This window comes from Callorhinchus milii, unplaced genomic scaffold (genome assembly GCF_018977255.1).
Source record: "Callorhinchus milii isolate IMCB2004 unplaced genomic scaffold, IMCB_Cmil_1.0 Scaffold28, whole genome shotgun sequence".
NCBI classification, from domain to species: Eukaryota; Metazoa; Chordata; class Chondrichthyes; order Chimaeriformes; family Callorhinchidae; genus Callorhinchus; species Callorhinchus milii.
In genome coordinates, this window is record NW_024704769.1 from 255,497 (window position 1) to 273,305 (window position 17,809).

General features: G+C 48.4%; 1 protein-coding gene across 1 annotated transcript; it reads left to right on the forward strand.

Moving 5' to 3' along the window:
* Positions 1–1,614: 1,614 nt before the first annotated feature.
* tgfa (transforming growth factor, alpha) lies at positions 1,615–13,375 on the forward strand. Its single transcript, XM_042344545.1, has 6 exons — positions 1,615–1,687; positions 7,118–7,168; positions 9,880–9,997; positions 10,637–10,786; positions 12,190–12,293; positions 13,087–13,375. Exons 1-6 carry the CDS (start codon positions 1,648–1,650, stop codon positions 13,092–13,094), a joined length of 471 nt encoding a protein of 156 aa, XP_042200479.1. The 5' UTR covers positions 1,615–1,647; the 3' UTR covers positions 13,095–13,375.
* Positions 13,376–17,809: the final 4,434 nt, after the last annotated feature.

The window sequence follows — 17,809 nt, forward strand, 5'->3', positions numbered from 1 at the left end:
TAATGTTTTGTCTTGTGAAGCCTGTAAATAAATCGCCAGATGGCGCTGTGAGACAAGTCCATCGCTGGAGGGTCAATGTGGCATTTCATTGCAAATATAAACTTTGCCATTAATATGTTATTGGTGAAAAATACTGTATGTGATATGATCATTATCACTGGTAGTCATTATCACATCTAAGGTTGAGCTCTGAGACTCTCTGCCCCCACCCTTTGGAACTCCATCCCACATTCCCTCCGCCTCTCTCCCTGCCTTGCCACCTGCAAGGCGCCCTCCACCTTGACCGTGCCTTCGGCCACCTTCTCTGCCCTCCACACCCCTCCAAACTCCCCTCTCCCCCCCCCGACTTGCATCAGAACAATGGCCGGAGCTGCATCCACTGTAACCTGAGCCAAGGGGACTGTAAGGGTTGAATTCCTTCACTGGCAACAGAAAAGCCTGGGGATTCAGTCAAATCGAGTAATCTGTGGATCCCAACAGGCTCTTCTGCATTCCACGTATACGCTCCCAAAGAGTGATCGTTGTGATACCATAAATGTAGCTGATTATCCACAGGTTCAAGGGTCTTGCTCCCCCCTCCCTCTGTGACCTCCTAACCCGCTACAAGCCGGTCCTCTCCTTCCGCCTGCTTCACGTCCCCCTGTCTCGCCCACTCCACCAATGGCGGTTGGAACTTCAGCATCTCTACCCCCACCCTCCTGAACTCAATCCCGTAATCCCTCCACCTCTCCCCCCCCCCCCACCACTTGTCTCCTTCAAGGCCCATCTCAAGACCCTCCTCTTTGACCGTGCCTTTGGTTACCCTCCCACCCCCACCCTCCCCACCCTCCACCCCTCCTGATCCCAACCCCCAGCTCGGGTCCAAATCCCTGACTGTCCAGTGCCTTGGGACGTCCTCCCGACATGAAAGGCGGTGTGTAAATGTCATTTGTTCTTGTTGCCTTTTAAATGCTGCTCGGTCTATTATGGCGGTAAATTAGCTGCTTCAAACCCAAAAACAATCTGCCCAGAGCCAGATGATGCCAACAAATTATTATAATAACAAAGATAATAATAATAATCTTTGCGTTTGATACAGCACCTCATCATGTCTTCAAGATGTCTCAAAGCTCTTTGTAAAGTGAATTAACTGTTTATTTTGTGGGTATATTTTGTGAGGAAGGGTATTGAGGTACGTTCCTGTCTGAAACCAATTCATTTCCTAGATTTCCAGAAAATCTTAGCACTCTGGATTTAAACTACAGTATTTAAACTATAATAAATAATAATAATCTTTGCAGTCGATGCAGTGCCTTATCACGTCGTCGAGATGCCTCGCGGAGGTAAAACTCAACTTACATTTTTAGGTCAGATGCACTTTATCCAGATCTTTGACGTTTTTGAGTAATAATAAAGATAATAATAATCCTTGCATTCAATACAGCACCTTATCACGTCATCGAGACACCTCAAAGCGCTTTGTGGGATACACCGCAAAGCAGAATGACGCTGTGTTTTGTGGGTGACAGAGCACTGTAGCTTTAAGAGTGGGATGGTACGTTTCTGGTTTTTTTTGCCTTGAAGGTCACAAATGCCTCTCGTCTCTGGTCTGTCTCTCCCCGAACGCAGCCCAACCCTCCACACAGCACCCGAGAGCCTCGCAGTACAATGTTCACTTTGTGTGTGGACGTCGCTCTTGTTATATCAGGTAAGAAAATGACCACTTTGCCGGCATTTATTCCTCGCCTTTATCATTTGCTCGCATTTCCCCCCCTTCCTCCCCCAACCCCTCACCCCCATTTCACTTAGAAACCCCTCGTCCGCAAACTTTGACAATGTGGGTATCAGCTTTGTGTTTGCTCTCCGCTCAAACAATTCCTCATTCGAGGCGTAGGGTATCTTATTTATGTACGTACGCCTCACTGTGATTTCTCAGCCACGATCTCCACCTGGTCTGTGACTCAATCTGCCTTATCTGGAGCCTTGTAGCTCAGGGGTTAGAGCACTCGCCTCGCAAGCAAGAGAGGACCTGGGTTCGATTCCCGGCTGGGCGTGCAAGACGAAACGTTGGGCAAGTTTCTGTGTGTTTCTCAACACGCCTCTGTTTACCAGCAGTAAGTAGGAACCCGGTTGTTAGTTGGTTGGCGAATCTCCTTTCCAGGGGGATAATAATCCCTCGAAAAATATATATATTTATAATAATAGTGGTTTGATCACTCAGTTGAGGGCTGTTTGTGGGGACGCTGCTGTGCACAATTGGCTGCCGCGTTTCGCCCACAAAATACAGTTAATTCACTTTACAGTGTATCCTGTGAAGTGCTTTGAGACGTCTCGAAGATATGATGAGGCGCTGGGTCGAATGCCAGGATTATTATTATTAAATGTTAAAATAAACTAGACTCACGGGCTGCGACGGTAGAAACACAAGTCTCTGCCGTATTAATTAACACTCGGATGAAGTGAAAACACTTCAGGACTGTGGAATACACTCAGGTTCCTTCATTTCAAATCAAATTACAGGATTTGAAGTCTTGAAAAGATTTCAATTACAGGGAACACAGTGGTTTGGGGAATCTATTAAACATAGCAGCCACAGCTCTAATTGATGTGAAGTCTCTGCTTTCCTTTGAAAATCAAAATTACGGCACAGAATGATTTGGTTTATGTGATGCTAACTCGCTGACCCGCGAGACCTGCCCCCGCTAATCCCCGCTGCTTCCCCCCATTTACATGCAAATTAATTTGATTTGCACAGAATAAGACAGTGGGGGCAGCGAGGACCACCCTCCCCATTAGTTAGTTAGTTGGTTAGTTAGTTAGTTAGTTAGTGCTTTGCAGGATTCCCTGCCCCCATCAGCAGGACCTGGAAGGGCCGACCAGTCACTGGGGGCAGGGAATCCTCCCCCTCGGCTCCTGGTCACCCCACAGCCAAAGCCGTAATCACGTTCCATTCCAACAATCTATCTCTGGAATTTTCATGTGTAGGTGGGATAATAATAATAATAATCCCGGCATTTGACACAACGCCTCATCACGTCTTCGAGACGTCTCAAAGCGCTTCACAGGATACAGTGTAAAGTGAATTGACTGTATATTTTGTGGGTGAAACACGGAAGCAAATTGCACACAGTAGTGTCCCCACAAACAGCCCAAAGGCAATATTAAACATATTGTGGTGGATTTTGCAACATTTCAGCGTTCCTTTGGTTGATTATGAAATGGCACAAATACCACAATCTCTGCCCCCAGAAAAACAGCTGTGAAGCTTGCAAAACTCAAAGCGCTTCACAGAATATGCTGTAAAGTGTAGTGACTGTGTATTTTGTGGGCGAAACGCGGCAGCCAATTGCGCACAGCAGCGTCCCACAAACAGCCGCGATTTGATTGACAAAATTATTATTTTTTTTTGAAGGGATTATTACCCCCGGAAAAGCGATCCCCCAATCAACTAACAACCGGGTTCCTACTGACTTTTGGTAAACAGAGGCATGTGTGTGTGTGGGGGGTGTGGGTGGGTTGGGGGGTGGAGAGTAAGGAAACTTGCCCAATGTTTCACCCTGACCCGCCCGGGAATTGAACCCAGGTCCTCTCGTTTGCAAGGCGAGGGCTCTAACCCCTGAGCTACAGGACTCCACAAAGCTACCATATCTCGCAACTTACCTGAACTCACCTAAGCGCTCTGGGACGCTATCCTGCGTGAGGGGCACTATATAAATGCAAGTTATTATTACATTTTCCAACTGAACGGCAGCTACAGAAAGGCTGTATCTGAGCATCATTAGCAAATCTTTACAGATTTAAAGCAGTTGCCAAAAGAACCAGTTTTGGTGAGAAGAAATGTTTCCACACAGCGAGTTGTTGGGATCTGGAATGCATTGTCTGAAAGGCCGGTGGGAACCATTCGATAACAACTTTTAAGGGAGAAGCAGACAGATGTTTGGGGAGGACAAGTTTGCAGGGCTATGGGGAGAGAGCGGGGGAGTGGGGTTGATCAGGGCTATGGGGAGAGAGCAGGGGAGTGGGGTTGATCAGGGCTATGGGGAGAGAGTGGGGTTGATCAGGGCTCTGGGGAGAGAGCGGGGAAGTGAGGTTGATCAGGGTTATGGGGAGAGGGGGAGTGGCGTTGATCAGGGCTCTGGGGAGAGAGTGGGGGAAGTGGGGTTGATCAGGGCTATGGGGAGAGAACGGGGGAGTGGGGTTGATCAGGGCTATGGGGAGAGAGCGGGGGAGTGGGGTTGATCAGGGATATGGGGAGCGGGGGAGTGGGGTTGATCAGGGATATGGGGAGAGTGGGGAGTGGGGTTGATCAGGGATATGGGGAGAGTGGGGAGTGGGGTTGATCAGGGCTATGGGGAGAGAGTGGGGTTGATCAGGGCTCTGGGGAGAGAGCAGGGGAGTGGGGTTGATCAGGGCTATGGGGAGAGAGTGGGGTTGATCAGGGCTATGGGGAGAGATCAGGGGAGTGGGGTTGATCAGGGCTTGGGGAGAGAGCAGGGGAGTGGGGTTGATCAGGGCTATGGGGAGAGAGCTGGGGAGTGGGGTTGATCAGGGCTATGGGGAGAGAGCGGGGAGTGGGGTTGATCAGGGCTATGGGGAGAGAGGGGGAGTGGGGTTGATCAGGGCTATGGGGAGAGAGGGGGAGTGGGGTTGATCAGGGGGGAGGGGGGAGGGGGAGGGAGGGGAGTGGGGTTGATCAGGGATATGGGGGAGCGGGGAGTGGGGTTGATCAGGGCTATGGGGAGCGGGGGAGTGGGGTTGATCAGGGCTATGGGGGGGAGTGGGGTTGATCAGGGCTATGGGGAGAGTGGGGAGTGGGGTTGATCAGGGCTATGGGGAGAGTGGGGAGTGGGGTTGATCAGGGCTATGGGGAGAGTGGGGAGTGGGGTTGATCAGGGCTTTGGGGAGAGGGGGAGTGGGGTTGATCAGGGCTATGGGGGGGGGAGTGGGGTTGATCAGGGATATGGGGAGAGTGGGGAGTGGGGTTGATCAGGGCTATGGGGAGAGTGGGGAGTGGGGTTGATCAGGGCTATGGGGAGAGCGCAGAAGCTCTTTCAAAGAGACGGCACAGACACGATGGGCTGAATGGCCTTCTGTGCCGTGTGATTCTATGATATGATACTCCCACTGGAGCTTTCAATTGGCAATGTTATGTTATGTTTTGTGGAGTCCTGTAGCTCAGGGGTTAGAGCCCTCGCCTCGCAAGTGAGAGGACCCGGGTTTGATTCCCGGGCGGGTCAGGTCAGGCCAAAACGTTGGGGAAGTTTCCTTACTCCCCCCCCCACCACACACACACACACACACACACACGCCTGTGTTTACCAGCGATCAGTAGGTACCCGATTGTTAGTCGATTGGCCAATCGTTTTTCTGGGGGTAATAATCCCTTCAAAACTATCTTTGTGGGGACGCTGCTGTGCGCAATTGGCTGTGCGTTTCGCCCACAATACAGTCACTACACTTTACTGTATATCCTGTGAAGCGCTTTGAGACGTCTCGACGATGTGTTAAGGCGCTGTGTCAAATGCCAGGATTATTATTATCACTATATGATTCTGAGTGGCAATGAGAACCAATAAAATGAGCTATAGCTGATGCCTCACTCACCTTCAAACCAAACTGGTGTTCATTACACTACACGATCACAATTTAGGCCTAACTTCAAAGGTCTGAAATCCCTGGAGCTCAAATGCCATTGTAAACCCTCGGAGCTTTGTTCTTGCAGCATCTGGTGCCACTGGAACCTGGTGAGTAGATTAATGCCTTGTGATTGCTGCCAGACACGTTTATATCCAGGTGCAACGGTAACCAATCTATAGATTGGTCCCTATACCCTTGTGCTTTGAGTCAGGAGATCAGTGGTGAGAACAGACAGTGGTGTAAGTGGAACAGGTGCTGACAAAAGGAATCAAGTTAACTCTTTGAAGCCATCCTAAGATTATTGTGCAGTTCTGCAGCTCAGTGGTTAGAGCACTCACCTCGCAAGCGAGAGGACCCAGGTTTGATTCCTGCCAGGTCGAACTGTTGGGCAAGTTTCCTTACTCCACACACACACGCGCGCCTCTGTTTACCGGCAGTCAGTGGATCCCGGTTGTTAGTCGATTGGCGGATCGCTTTCCGGGGGTAATAATCCCTTCCTACAGGATTTATGCCCCATCCTTGAAATGTCTCCAATAATAATAATAATAATAATCCTCGCATTTGACCCAGCGCCTCATCACATCTTCAAGACATCTCAAAGCTCTTCACAGGATACACCGTAAAGTGTAGTGACTGTGTATTTTGTGGGCGAAATGCGGAAGCCAATTGCGCACAGCAGCGTCCCCACAAACAGCCATAGATTCAGTGACCAATTTATTCTTTTTTTTGAAGTGGTTATTCCCCCCCGGAAAAGCAACCACCAATCGACTAACAACCGGGTTCCTACCGACTGCCGGTAACCAGAGGCGCGTGTGTGTGTGGAGTAAGGAAACTTGCCTGAAGTTTTACCCGCCCAGGAATCAAACCCGGGTCCTCTCACTTGCGAGGCGAGGCCTCTAACCACTGAGCTACAGAATTGCACAAGATTAAGGCTTAAATATGAATATGTCATGTCCACACTGAAGTTTCGCCTTGTGTGGAATGGAATGTGCACTCTCTCTCTCTCTCCCTGGAGGGACACACCCTGTTTACCTAATTCCGGAAAGTATTAGGCGCAGGCTGGCAAGAGAAGGGGTAAATGCAAATTGTTGTTGTTGGTGTTATGTTCCTTAACTGCATTTAAGAAAACGTGTTTGGTGAAAACAGTGAATTTTACTTCCTAGAATTTCACAAGATAGACAAGTCCATCAATCCCACTCACTGCCTTTACTCCCACATTTGTGTATTGATTTTTTTTATTGACTGATTTTCCCCCCAAAGTATATAATAATAATAATTTGGTCACTCAATCCGCGGCTGTTTGTGGGGACGCTGCTGTGCGCAATTGGTTGCCGTGTTTCGCCCACAAAACACACAGTCAATTCACTTTGCAGTGGATCCTGTGAAGTGCTTTGAGATGACTCAAGGACGTGATGAGGCGCTGTATCAAATCCTAGGGTTATTATTATTATTATTAAGCTCAGAGCCTTGTTAACAGTATATTTACGATCTCTCTTGGCAGGTGTCCTAGTTGTTTGCAATGCTGTGGAGAACACAACCTCAACATTGACAGGTAAGTTTCATTTTCCGAGCAGTTTTTCTCTCGTTTTAAGACCTCAATGTCATTTATTCAAGAATTTCCTTCTCTATAATGGGGCAACTTCATTGGCAGATTAAACTGTCTGTGTGAGTGAGTGTAAATAGGAACAGTTTTCTGTTCTTGAGAAAGTAAGGGAAAAGATAATAATAATAATCCTGGCATTTGATACAGCACCTCATCACGTCTTCGAGACGTCTCAAAGCGCTTCACAGGATACACTGTAAAGTGTAGTGACTGTGTGTTTTATGGGCGAAACGTGGCAGCCAATTGCACCCAGCAGCGTCCCCTGAACAAAAAGGAAGGTGGTTAGGTGGGATTTGAAGTTGGGGAGGGAGGGGGAGAGAGTGACAGAGTTTCGGGGGCATAGTAGCTGAAGGCACAGCCACTGATGGTGGAGCGGAGGGGACGAGGGATGAACAGGAGGCCGGAGCCAGCGGAGCGGAGGCAGTGGGTGGTGGAGTGGGGGGGGTAAGCAGATCGGAGAGTTAAGGAGGTCTGAGGGAGTGAAGGGATTTGTGCAGTAAACAGCATGACGATGAATTTTAATTGAACTGGGGAACCATGTCCTATCAATTTATCAGATTATTTAATCCCAACCAATATTCTCCATCCCTGTTGGAAATACTCGCCTTCCATCTGGTGAGATGGTTTTATCTGCTAAACAGAGCTTACACAGACCGGATTAATTCAAAGCGAAGTAGGAACTATTCTGGGAGTCAATTAAAACTCTAGGGATAAACTCAACACTTCATTAAAATGAGTAAAGACGTCACCAATCCCTCTCTGCTGTGATCTGCGCTCATCTGTTCCGTGTTCATCAAGTGCGTTTGAAAGGGCATTTGAGCTGTCTTACACCACTCCAAGTCCTGCTGGAATCATTGGATTAACTAGAAGCTCCACCAGGCAAAACTGATGGGCTTTAGTCTATAAATATTTCAACCTGTCCACTCCCTCCGCTCAGCAGGCTCCATGTCCCCTGACCAGCCTGCTCCCCCATCAGCCGTCAGGCCTTCAGCCTCTCTGCCCCCATCCTCTGCAACTCCATTCCACAGTCCCTCCGCCTCGCCTCCTCCCTTGCCTCTTTCAAGGCCCGTCTCGAGACCCTCCTCTTCGACCGCGCATTCAGTCACCCTCCTACCCCCACCCTCCCTGCCCTCCCACCCACTCCCTGATCCCAACCCCCAGCTTGGCTCATAATAATTATAATAATAATAATCCTTGCATTTGATACAGAGCCTTATCACGTCTTTGAGACGTCTCAAAGCGCTTCACAGAATGGACAGTATATTTTGTGGGTGAAACGCGACAGCCAATTGCGGACAGTAATCATAGAACTGTGCTTTTATACCATTATATGGAATGATCTGCTTGAAAGGGCAGTGAAGTCCGATTCGATAACAGCTTTTAAGAGAGAACTGGACAGGTATCGGGGGAAGACGGGTTTGTCGGGTTATGGGGAGAAAGCTGGTGATTGGGGTTAGTGAAAGTGATGCTCTGTCAAAGAGCGACACAGACTCGATGGGCCGAATGGCCTCCTTCTGTGCTGTAACATTCTATGAATCTATGAATTAAAAGTGATGATCTGTTTATCGGTCAGAGATTTCCCAGCACAGGGGGATGAAAAAAACATTCCTGAAAGTAGTTTTCAAAAGGGAATTGGATAGGTAGGAGTGGGGGAGTGGGACTAGTTGGGGTAAGAGTGGGGGAGTGGGACTAGTTGGGGTAAGAGCAGGGGAGTGAGACTAGTTGGGGTAAGAGCAGGGGAGTGGGACTAGTTGGGGTAAGAGCAGGGGAGTGGGACTAGTTGGGGTAAGAGCGGGGGAGTGGGACTAGTTGGGGTAAGAGCGGAGGAGTGGGACTAGTTGAGAAGCTTTTTCAAAGAGCCGGCACAGGCCCAATGGGCCGAATGGCCTCCTTCCGTGCTGTAAGATTCCATGATTCTTCCTACTAACGATCATCACCCACTGAGACTTTTACTCTAATCCCAATTCCCTGCTCTCTCCTCGTTACTCCTCTCTCTTTCGAATGACCTAATTCCTTTCGAATGTTGTGTTACGCCCATGAGCGGTGACTTGTTCTGGAACAATGAAGGTCCTGCCTTAACTCCAAGCAAAGCCATTAATTCCACGTTAATTCATCTACAACTGTAATTTGGGCTCAGCTGTGCTATTTTTGAAAAAAATTGTTTTGTCAGCTGGGTGTCTGACACACACTGAAAGCCATCACCGTGTTTAAGAGTCTCCAAACCTGCTTGTCCCGCTAAGACCACCTGCCGGTTGTCCCTTGCAGGGTTAATAGGAGGATTCCCTGCCCCCAGTGGCTGGTCGGCCCTTCCAGGTCCTGCCGTTGAGCCGGGCCGGGCTGTGCTGCCATCAGCTTCAAGAAAAATAATAATAATAATAAATTTGGTCGCTCAACCCACAACTGTTTGTGGGAACGCTGCTGTCCGCAATTGGCTGCCGCCTTTCGCCCGCAAAATACACAGTCACTACACTTTACGGTCTAGCCTGTGAAGAGCTTTGAGACGCCTCGAAGACGTGATAAGGCGCTGTATCAATACAAGGATTATTATCATTATTATTATTATACAATTTATAAAGATACGACTTGTGTGGTTTACCGGACGCAGTGGGAGACCGGGTGAAAGCGCAGGACGGCTGTTATTTCTCTTGGTCCTGTTGCAGGTGCCCCTGTAGCCGCCGCTGTGCGCTCACACTTTTCCGACTGCCCTGACAGCCACCGGCAGTTCTGCTTCCACGGATCGTGTCGCTTTCTGGTGCAGGAGGAGACGCCAGCTTGCATGTGAGTGCGCAACACATAGGAGCACAAGGAATGCCAGTGAAAAAACACCCAGGGTCATCCAGTTGGTCTCTGGCTGCGCAAGTGTCCCAAACTACCTATGTACTGTATCCTGTCCTTTTCACACAGATACACAAGGCAAATAAATACCCCTCTCCCTCTCCCCCACCCACCCCTCTCTCGGCCCCCAAAAAACACTCACACCTCACTCTCAAAAGGTCCCATTGTTGGAATGGAATGCACTCTCTCTCTCTCTCCCTGGAGGGACGCCCCCTGTTTACATAATTCCGGAGCGTATTAGGCACAGGTTGGCAAGAGCCAAGGTTTGGGGGGAGCCCAGAGTGTGTGTTGGGGTAACTGCTGGGGTCTATCCAGCTAAGCCTACACATAGCTCGGCCATTGATGTCGCTGTCTGGCCAAGCTTTCCCGCTACTTGTCCAGCTAGGACCCCCCTCCCCGTTAGTTAGGGCTTTGGCTATGGGGTTAACAGGAGCTGAGGGTATCGACTCCCAGCCCCACCCAGTGACTGGTCGGCCCTTCCAGGTCCTGCCTATCAGCCAGGCCGGGTCGGGTTCTGCCGATGAGCTTGGGGTGGATGGTGGTGTGAGTGTTTGTGTGACTTGTTTTTCTGTGTTTTTCCAGATGCCACTCGGGGTTTATCGGGATTCGGTGTGAACACGCGGACCTCCTGGCGGTGGTCGCAACTAATCAGAAGCAGCAAACAATCGCAACTTTAGTTGTGGTGTCTATAGTCGTGTCAGTCCTTCTGATCGCAGTTTGCGTCTTAATACAGTAAGTTCACAGAGAGTTACGTGAGAGTTACAAATCATCTAAGCCCATCCTCCCGTTCTCGCCCACGAAATACACAGTCACTGGACTTTACAGTGTATCCTATGAAGCGCTTTGAGACATCTCAAATGCCAGGATTATTACTATTGTTCTCAGTGACTAGACAGCAATTTAATATCGGAAAAAGGCTCACGCAATGTCTTGTGGCACAAAACCCTACCTCCCAACTACCCCACCCCAACCCCCAACCCCGCCTCCAAACATCTCACCGCCAACCATCCCAGCCCCAAACTCAACCTACCAAACCCTTCTCCAATTGCCCCGCCCACATCTGCCCCAAACACCCAACCTTGCACCCCCAAAGCCCCTCCCCAACTTTCTCCACCCTCAAGGCCCCTCCCCAACCTGCCCCACCCCCTAAGGCCCCTCCCCAAACCCTCCTTCCCATCTTGTCTAAGAATTCCAGATCCTATCACTCTGAGAATTTCATCCATGTTATTCCCTGACTCTAAGGTCACACACCTTTTGGTAACTGATAACCCCCCCACTACCCCCACCCCCCCCACCATTGCCCCCCCCATTGCCCCTTCTCGGGGGAAACCGAGAAATCTGTTTAATCTGACGGGTTCAGCGAGACATTGAGCAAAACGCCTGATCAGAGTAAGTGAATGAGTTCACAAATCATGGTTGCTTTTGATGTGATATAATAGGCAGTTTGCTGACGGGGAAGATTTCTATGGGGTGGTGAGTGGGGGGGGGGTGGGGTGGACGCGGGGGTGAGGTGAGTGCAGTGAGTCAATTATGCTATCGACCTCTCCTCTTTCCCCCCCACATCTCTCCCCCCCCCCCACCACCCCCCCGTCCCCGACTCCCTGAGGAATCCTAAGTTGAAGGCAAGACGGTATTTCCTTTTGTAGAAAGCTCCACCAGGTAATTCAACACCGACAGAAGACACCACATCAAAGAGGAGCCACTTACAGCAGATGTTGCTCTCCGAAGCTCCTGAGTTCCTATTGTCCTGTTGGGGTTTGGTCGAAGGACACACTGCTTCCCAGACCGACTTCCTATCGTCAAACAGCGAAGCACTCAGTCGCTTTGAAGTTGGCGATCTTTTCAGTCGGCTTAACTTGCGAGTCGGCTTAACAGCCCGTGGGCAAAGGTTAGCAGCTTGAGTTGACCGTGTGCAAATCAAAGAATAAATAATAATAATAATCCTCGGTTTGATACAGCGGCTTATCACGTCTACAAGACGTCTCAAAGCGCTTCACAGGATACACTGTAAAGGGACTATAGTGATTATATATTTTGTGGGCGGTTTAGATGTCTCGAAGATGTAATTTCAAGATATTTCAAATGCAAAGATTATTGTTTTATTGTTGTTATTAATACCCACTGATGTTCCGCAGCTGCTGTCGAAAGCGCAGGAAATGCGAATTCTGCCAAACACTGTTCTCTCGCCACGAAATCAGTCTCCTGAAGAGCGGAGCAGGAGGCAGTCACAGTGACACAGGCAAGTCAACCTCGCTCTCACTCACTCACTCACTCACTCACTCACTCACTCACTCACTCACTCACTCACTCACTCACTCACTCACTCACTCACTCACTCACTCACTCACTCACTCACTCACTCACTCACTCACTCACTCACTCACTCACTCACATCTCACTCACTCACTCACTCACTCACATCTCACTCACTCACACACATCTCACTCACACACATCTCACTCACTCACTCACTCACTCACTTACATACTCACATCTCACTCACTCACTCACTTACTCGCTCACTCACAGTCACTCACTCTCACTCACTCACACACTCACTCACTCACACAGTCACATACTCACTCACTGCCCCCAGCCGACTAGCTCCGGCCTCCTCCTTGTCCCCCGCCTTCAACCCTCCGCTCCACCATCGTGGCTATGCTTTCAGCCATTACGCCCCAAAGCTGTGGAACTCTACCTCTCAATCCCTCCGCTTTGCCCCCCCTTTTCTCTCTCTCCCCATTTTCAGGTCGCGCTTGAAGATAACCCTCCTTGATCGTGCCTATGGTCACCTTCCCCCTCCGCCTGGCTCCGCCACTGTTAAGTGATGTAGGGAATCAAGTGTAGTGACTGTATATTTATGGGTAAACATGGAAGCCAATGTCCAACAAACAGCTGTGAAGTGAGTGCATTTATACACGCGAGGGGCAGGAAGGTGGAAGGCAAACTGGATGGACCTTGGTCATTTTTTCGTCTAGAATTCCTTACGTCCTTGTGAGTCACCAATTCTTTTGCCTTTCGTCCCTGTGCAGGAGTGTGAGAGGGAGCATAATGCACAGTGCTGGCCACGTGACGTACAACCGGCTCTACATTGCCATCAGAAGACAACACAACACAACAGGCAAAGGAACTTTCATCTCTAGGAAGAGAGGGACACTTTGCTGAACAACCTCTTAAGAAGATATTTTATATTCGTGGGGAACTTTTTTTTAGTTTAATTTAATTGTATTTTATTATTGTCCGCTTAACTTATAGACACGTCGAAATAAGGGCATCACTTCCCCGCGTATGTTGTATAATAATAATAATACTTGCATTTGATACAGCGCCTTATCACGTCTTTGATACAAAAGGAAATCAACTGTGTATTTTGTGGGCAAAACGCAGCAGCCAATTGCGCACAGCAGCGTCCCCACAAACAGTCGTGGATCAAGCAACCAAATTATTATTATTTTTAAATTATTTTGAAGGGATTATTACACCCGAAAACGCGATCGGCCAATCTGCTAACAACTGGGTTCCTACTTAATGCTGATAAACAGAAGCGTGTGTGTGGAGGAAGGAAAGATTTCACCCTGTTTTAGGAAACTTGCCTAAGGTTTCGCCCTGGCTGGGAATCGAACCCAGGCCCTCTCGCTTGCGAGGCGAGGGCTCTGGTAAAGACAAGGCAGCAGTGAGCATCAGCTGCTCCCTCTGGCTCTGTAGAATTCCGTTTTTTATCTTAAATATATATATTTAATCGGAAGTGAAATTAATCTTTAAAAACAAATGAAACTTACTCTTCCCACCAAACCATCGATGTTAAGGTAATCCCGAGCCCGATAATAGCCCCCCCCCCAAAAGGCATCGAAACATCCCAGAGTACTTCACGGGTTATTGTTGTAAAGTGTAGTGACTGTGTGTTTTGTCTGTGAACATGCTACTTTCCCCATAGCGCAACGGATTCTTTCATGTCCACGAGGACAGCAACGGACGAGAAGTTTGTCTAATGGACATTCAAAAGACATTAGCTGTGAAATTGCAGGGCTGTTCCCCCCAGGACTCCACTGGAGTTTCAGCCAAGACTGGCAGCTCAAAGCCTCTGATGTGAAGCTTGATCGCACTGCTAGGCTGAGCCCAGCATCATTTATAATGACCACAAATTGCATCTACGTGGTGCCTGCCTTTCATGTTGGGAGGACACCTCAAGGCGCTGGACATTCAGGGGTTTGCACCCGAGCTGGGGGTTGGGATCGGAGAGACGTGGCGGGCAGGGGTGGGGGGGTGAAGGGGGAGGACAGGGTGAAGGAGGGTGCCTGAAGGCACAGAGAGCGTCTTGAGATGGGTCTTGAAGAAGGCAAAGGGAGAGGAGGCGATGGGGAGGGACTGTGGGATGGAGTTCCCAGATGGAGACACACACACACTCAGCGGAACACAAACAAGGTCACACACACACACACACAGAAACAGGTGAGTTCCCAGGTATGGGAGCACACAGCACTATAATAATAATAATAAAATAATAATTGTGGGGGAGAGAACAGGAGAGCGGATTTGAGCAAATTAATTTCCATTTCAATTAGTCAGGACTTTGAGACGTCCTCCCAATATGAAAGGCACTGTGTAAATATCATTTGTTGGTAAGTAGTGCCATTCTGAAGTTTACTGTCTCACAATATCGTAATATAAGGTAGTGACTCGTGCATGAAGCCGGGATGTTTGTCTCGGTTGCTCTGGAAAGAAACTTGATATTTTATGATTTAATTTATTGAACTGTAATATTGCTTTCATCCTAATGTCCTTTGTAACCATTTCTGGGGATGTGATTAAAAGTGTTTTTTTTTGTGAACAACAACAAGATTGCATTTATAGAGCGCCTTTCACGTTGGGAGGACGTCCCAAGGCGCTGTACAGTTGGGTCGGGACCCGAGCATTGGGGGGAAATGGTCAGGGTGAGGGGAGGGAAGGGAGGGAGCGAGGAGGGGGGAAATGGTCAGGGTGAGGGGAGGGAAGGGAGGGAGCGAGGAGGGGGAAGAGAGGCGAGAGGGGAGCTGAAGGTACGGTCAAAGAGAAAGGTCTTGAAGGAGGAAAGGGAGGAAGCGGCGAAGGCAAGGTGAATGGTTTTGATATAATTCCATCGATCTTTACACAAAGCCCTGGAATAATAATACGAAGAAGAATCTTTGCATTCAATACAGCGCCTGATTACGTCTTCGAGACGTCTCAAAGCGCTTCACAGGATACACTGTAAAATGGATCCTCTGTGTTTTGTGTGGCAAAGCTCTAACTATTTATTGCATTCAGGAAGATACATGATCATTACAAGAGGATGCATTTTAAACTCAAGTATATTTCTTCGGGACATTTGTGCGAGGGGACAGACACTGTGTAAAGGCCACTCGCGATACCCATCCTTTGTGTGTCGGTCTGGCTCAGAGCCTCTACCCTCTGAGTCAGGAGGTTGTGGCTTGGGATGTCCTCATTCTTGTAATTCCCCAGACTAAGCTGAGTGTGAGTTGGGTGTGTTCAGTGAGGGATGTGGGTATGAGTAAACGTTGGGTGTGTTCGTTGGGGATTGTGTGTGAATTGGGTGTGTTCAGAGGGGAATGTGAGTGTGAGTTGGGTGTATGAGTGTGAGTTGGGTATGTATGAGTGTGAGTTGTGTGAGTGTGATTTGCATGTGTGAGTGTGAGCTGGGTATGTATGAGTGTGAGTTGGGTGTGTATGAGTTGGGTGTGTGAGTGAGTTGGGTGTGTATGAGTGTGATTTGGGTGTGTGTGAGTGTAACTTGGGTGTGTATGAGTTGGGTGTGTGAGTGAGTTGGGTATGTGAGTGTGAGTTGGGTGTGTGAGTGTGAGTTGGGTGTGTGAGTGTGAGTTGGGTGTGTGAGAGTGTGAGTTGGGTGTGTGTGAGTGTTAGTTGGGTGTGTGAGTTGGGTGTGAGAGTGTGAGTTGGGTGTGAGAGTGTGAGTTGGGTGTGAGAGTGTGAGTTGGGTGTGAGAGTGAGTTGGGTGTGTGAGTGTGAGTTGGGTGTGAGAGTGTGAGTTGGGTGTGAGAGTGTGAGTTGGGTGTGAGAGTGTGAGTTGGGTGTGTGAGTGTAAGTTGGGTGTGTGAGTTGGGTGTGTGTGAATGTGAGTTGGGTGTGTGAGTTGGGTGTGTGAGAGTGTGAGTTGGGTGTGTGACTGCAGTGATTATCAGCAGAGGTTGTTGTACAATCCTCCAGTAAAATTATCAAACATGTGAATGTGTTAAAACCCAAACTCTGGTTTTAATAATAATAATATTAATCATCGCATTTGATAACAGCTCCTTATCAGGTCTTCGAGGCATCTCAAAGCTCTTCACAGGAAATACTGTAAAGTGTAGTGACTGCAGTGAAGTGAAAGCTTTGCAGGTTATGTCATCCTTCAGATAATGGGAAATTGTGGTTATGACTGGAAAACGCAATGAATGATGCAATTACAAAGTAACCGTAACAGACCATTGCAAACCTCATTTTGAGTTATGGGCCAATTTCCTGCAACAGCTGTGGATGAACGACAGGAACTGATGAGATGCTTTCATGGTATTTTAAGGGTTTAACCCATTTTAAGGTTTAATGACAACACAATCTGAAGACGTTTCAGAGCTGACCAGTCACACGTTTCGCATAAAACAAGTTGTAATAATAATAATCCTTGCATTCGATATAGTGCATCATCACGACGTCGAGACGTCTCAAAGCGCTTCACAGGATTGACTATGAAGCATATTGACTGTGTATTTTGTGGGCGAAACGCGGCAGCCAATTGCGTAAATTCTACAGTCGTGGATTGAGTGACCAATTTAGTATTGTTATTTGGATTTTTTTCCCTTAAAAAGATAGGTTATGGGGGTCAGTGTGGAATGGAGTTCTGTAGCTCAGTGGTTAGAGCACTCGTCTCGCAAGCCACAGGCCCTGGCGTAATAATCCCTTAAAAACCTAATAATGTGTTCATTCAATCCACGACCATTTGTGGGGACGACACAGTGCGCAATTGGCTGCTGCGTTTTGCCCTCAAAATATACAGTCACTATAATAATAATAATCCTTGCATTTGATATAGCGCTTTTCATGTCTTCTCGACGTCTCAAAGCACTTCACAGAATACACTGTAAAATGAATTGACCGTATATTTGTGGGCAAACTAGCAGGCAATTGTGCACCGCAGCGTCCCACAAACAGTCGTGGGTTGAAGTGAGAAATTTATTATTGTTTTTTTTGAGGGATTATCATCAGGCAGTGGAGTAAGGAAACTTGCCCAAGATTTCACACCCTGCTGGGAATCGAACCCAGGTCTCTCGCTTGCAAAACAAGTGCTCTAACCACTGAGCTACAGTGTACAGTGCAGTGTATCTTGCGAAGCGTTTCAGACGTCTTGAAGACGTGAAAAGGCGCTGCATCAAATTCAAGGATGATTATGATTATTATTATTATATTGCAGAATTCAGGATGAATTCAGATCTGTAACAAGAATGGATTGGAGATTTTTCTGGTTGGAGGCTATGTTGGCAACGTGCCAGCCCTGGTTGATTACCCAACGAGATACACGGAATGTAACTCACCTCAAATATGTCAGCCTATCCTTCAAGCGCCTCAACCGCACTAAGCGGGGCAGACACGCTACATAAATAATGGGTTTAATCACCACGGACTTTCAGCGCCAACACAGTGTTCCCAAAACCCAGTCAATTCTGGTTTCAATCTCTTTGCATAACTCCTTCGAACGCTGACCGTCTCGTTCACCCCTCGGCTCAT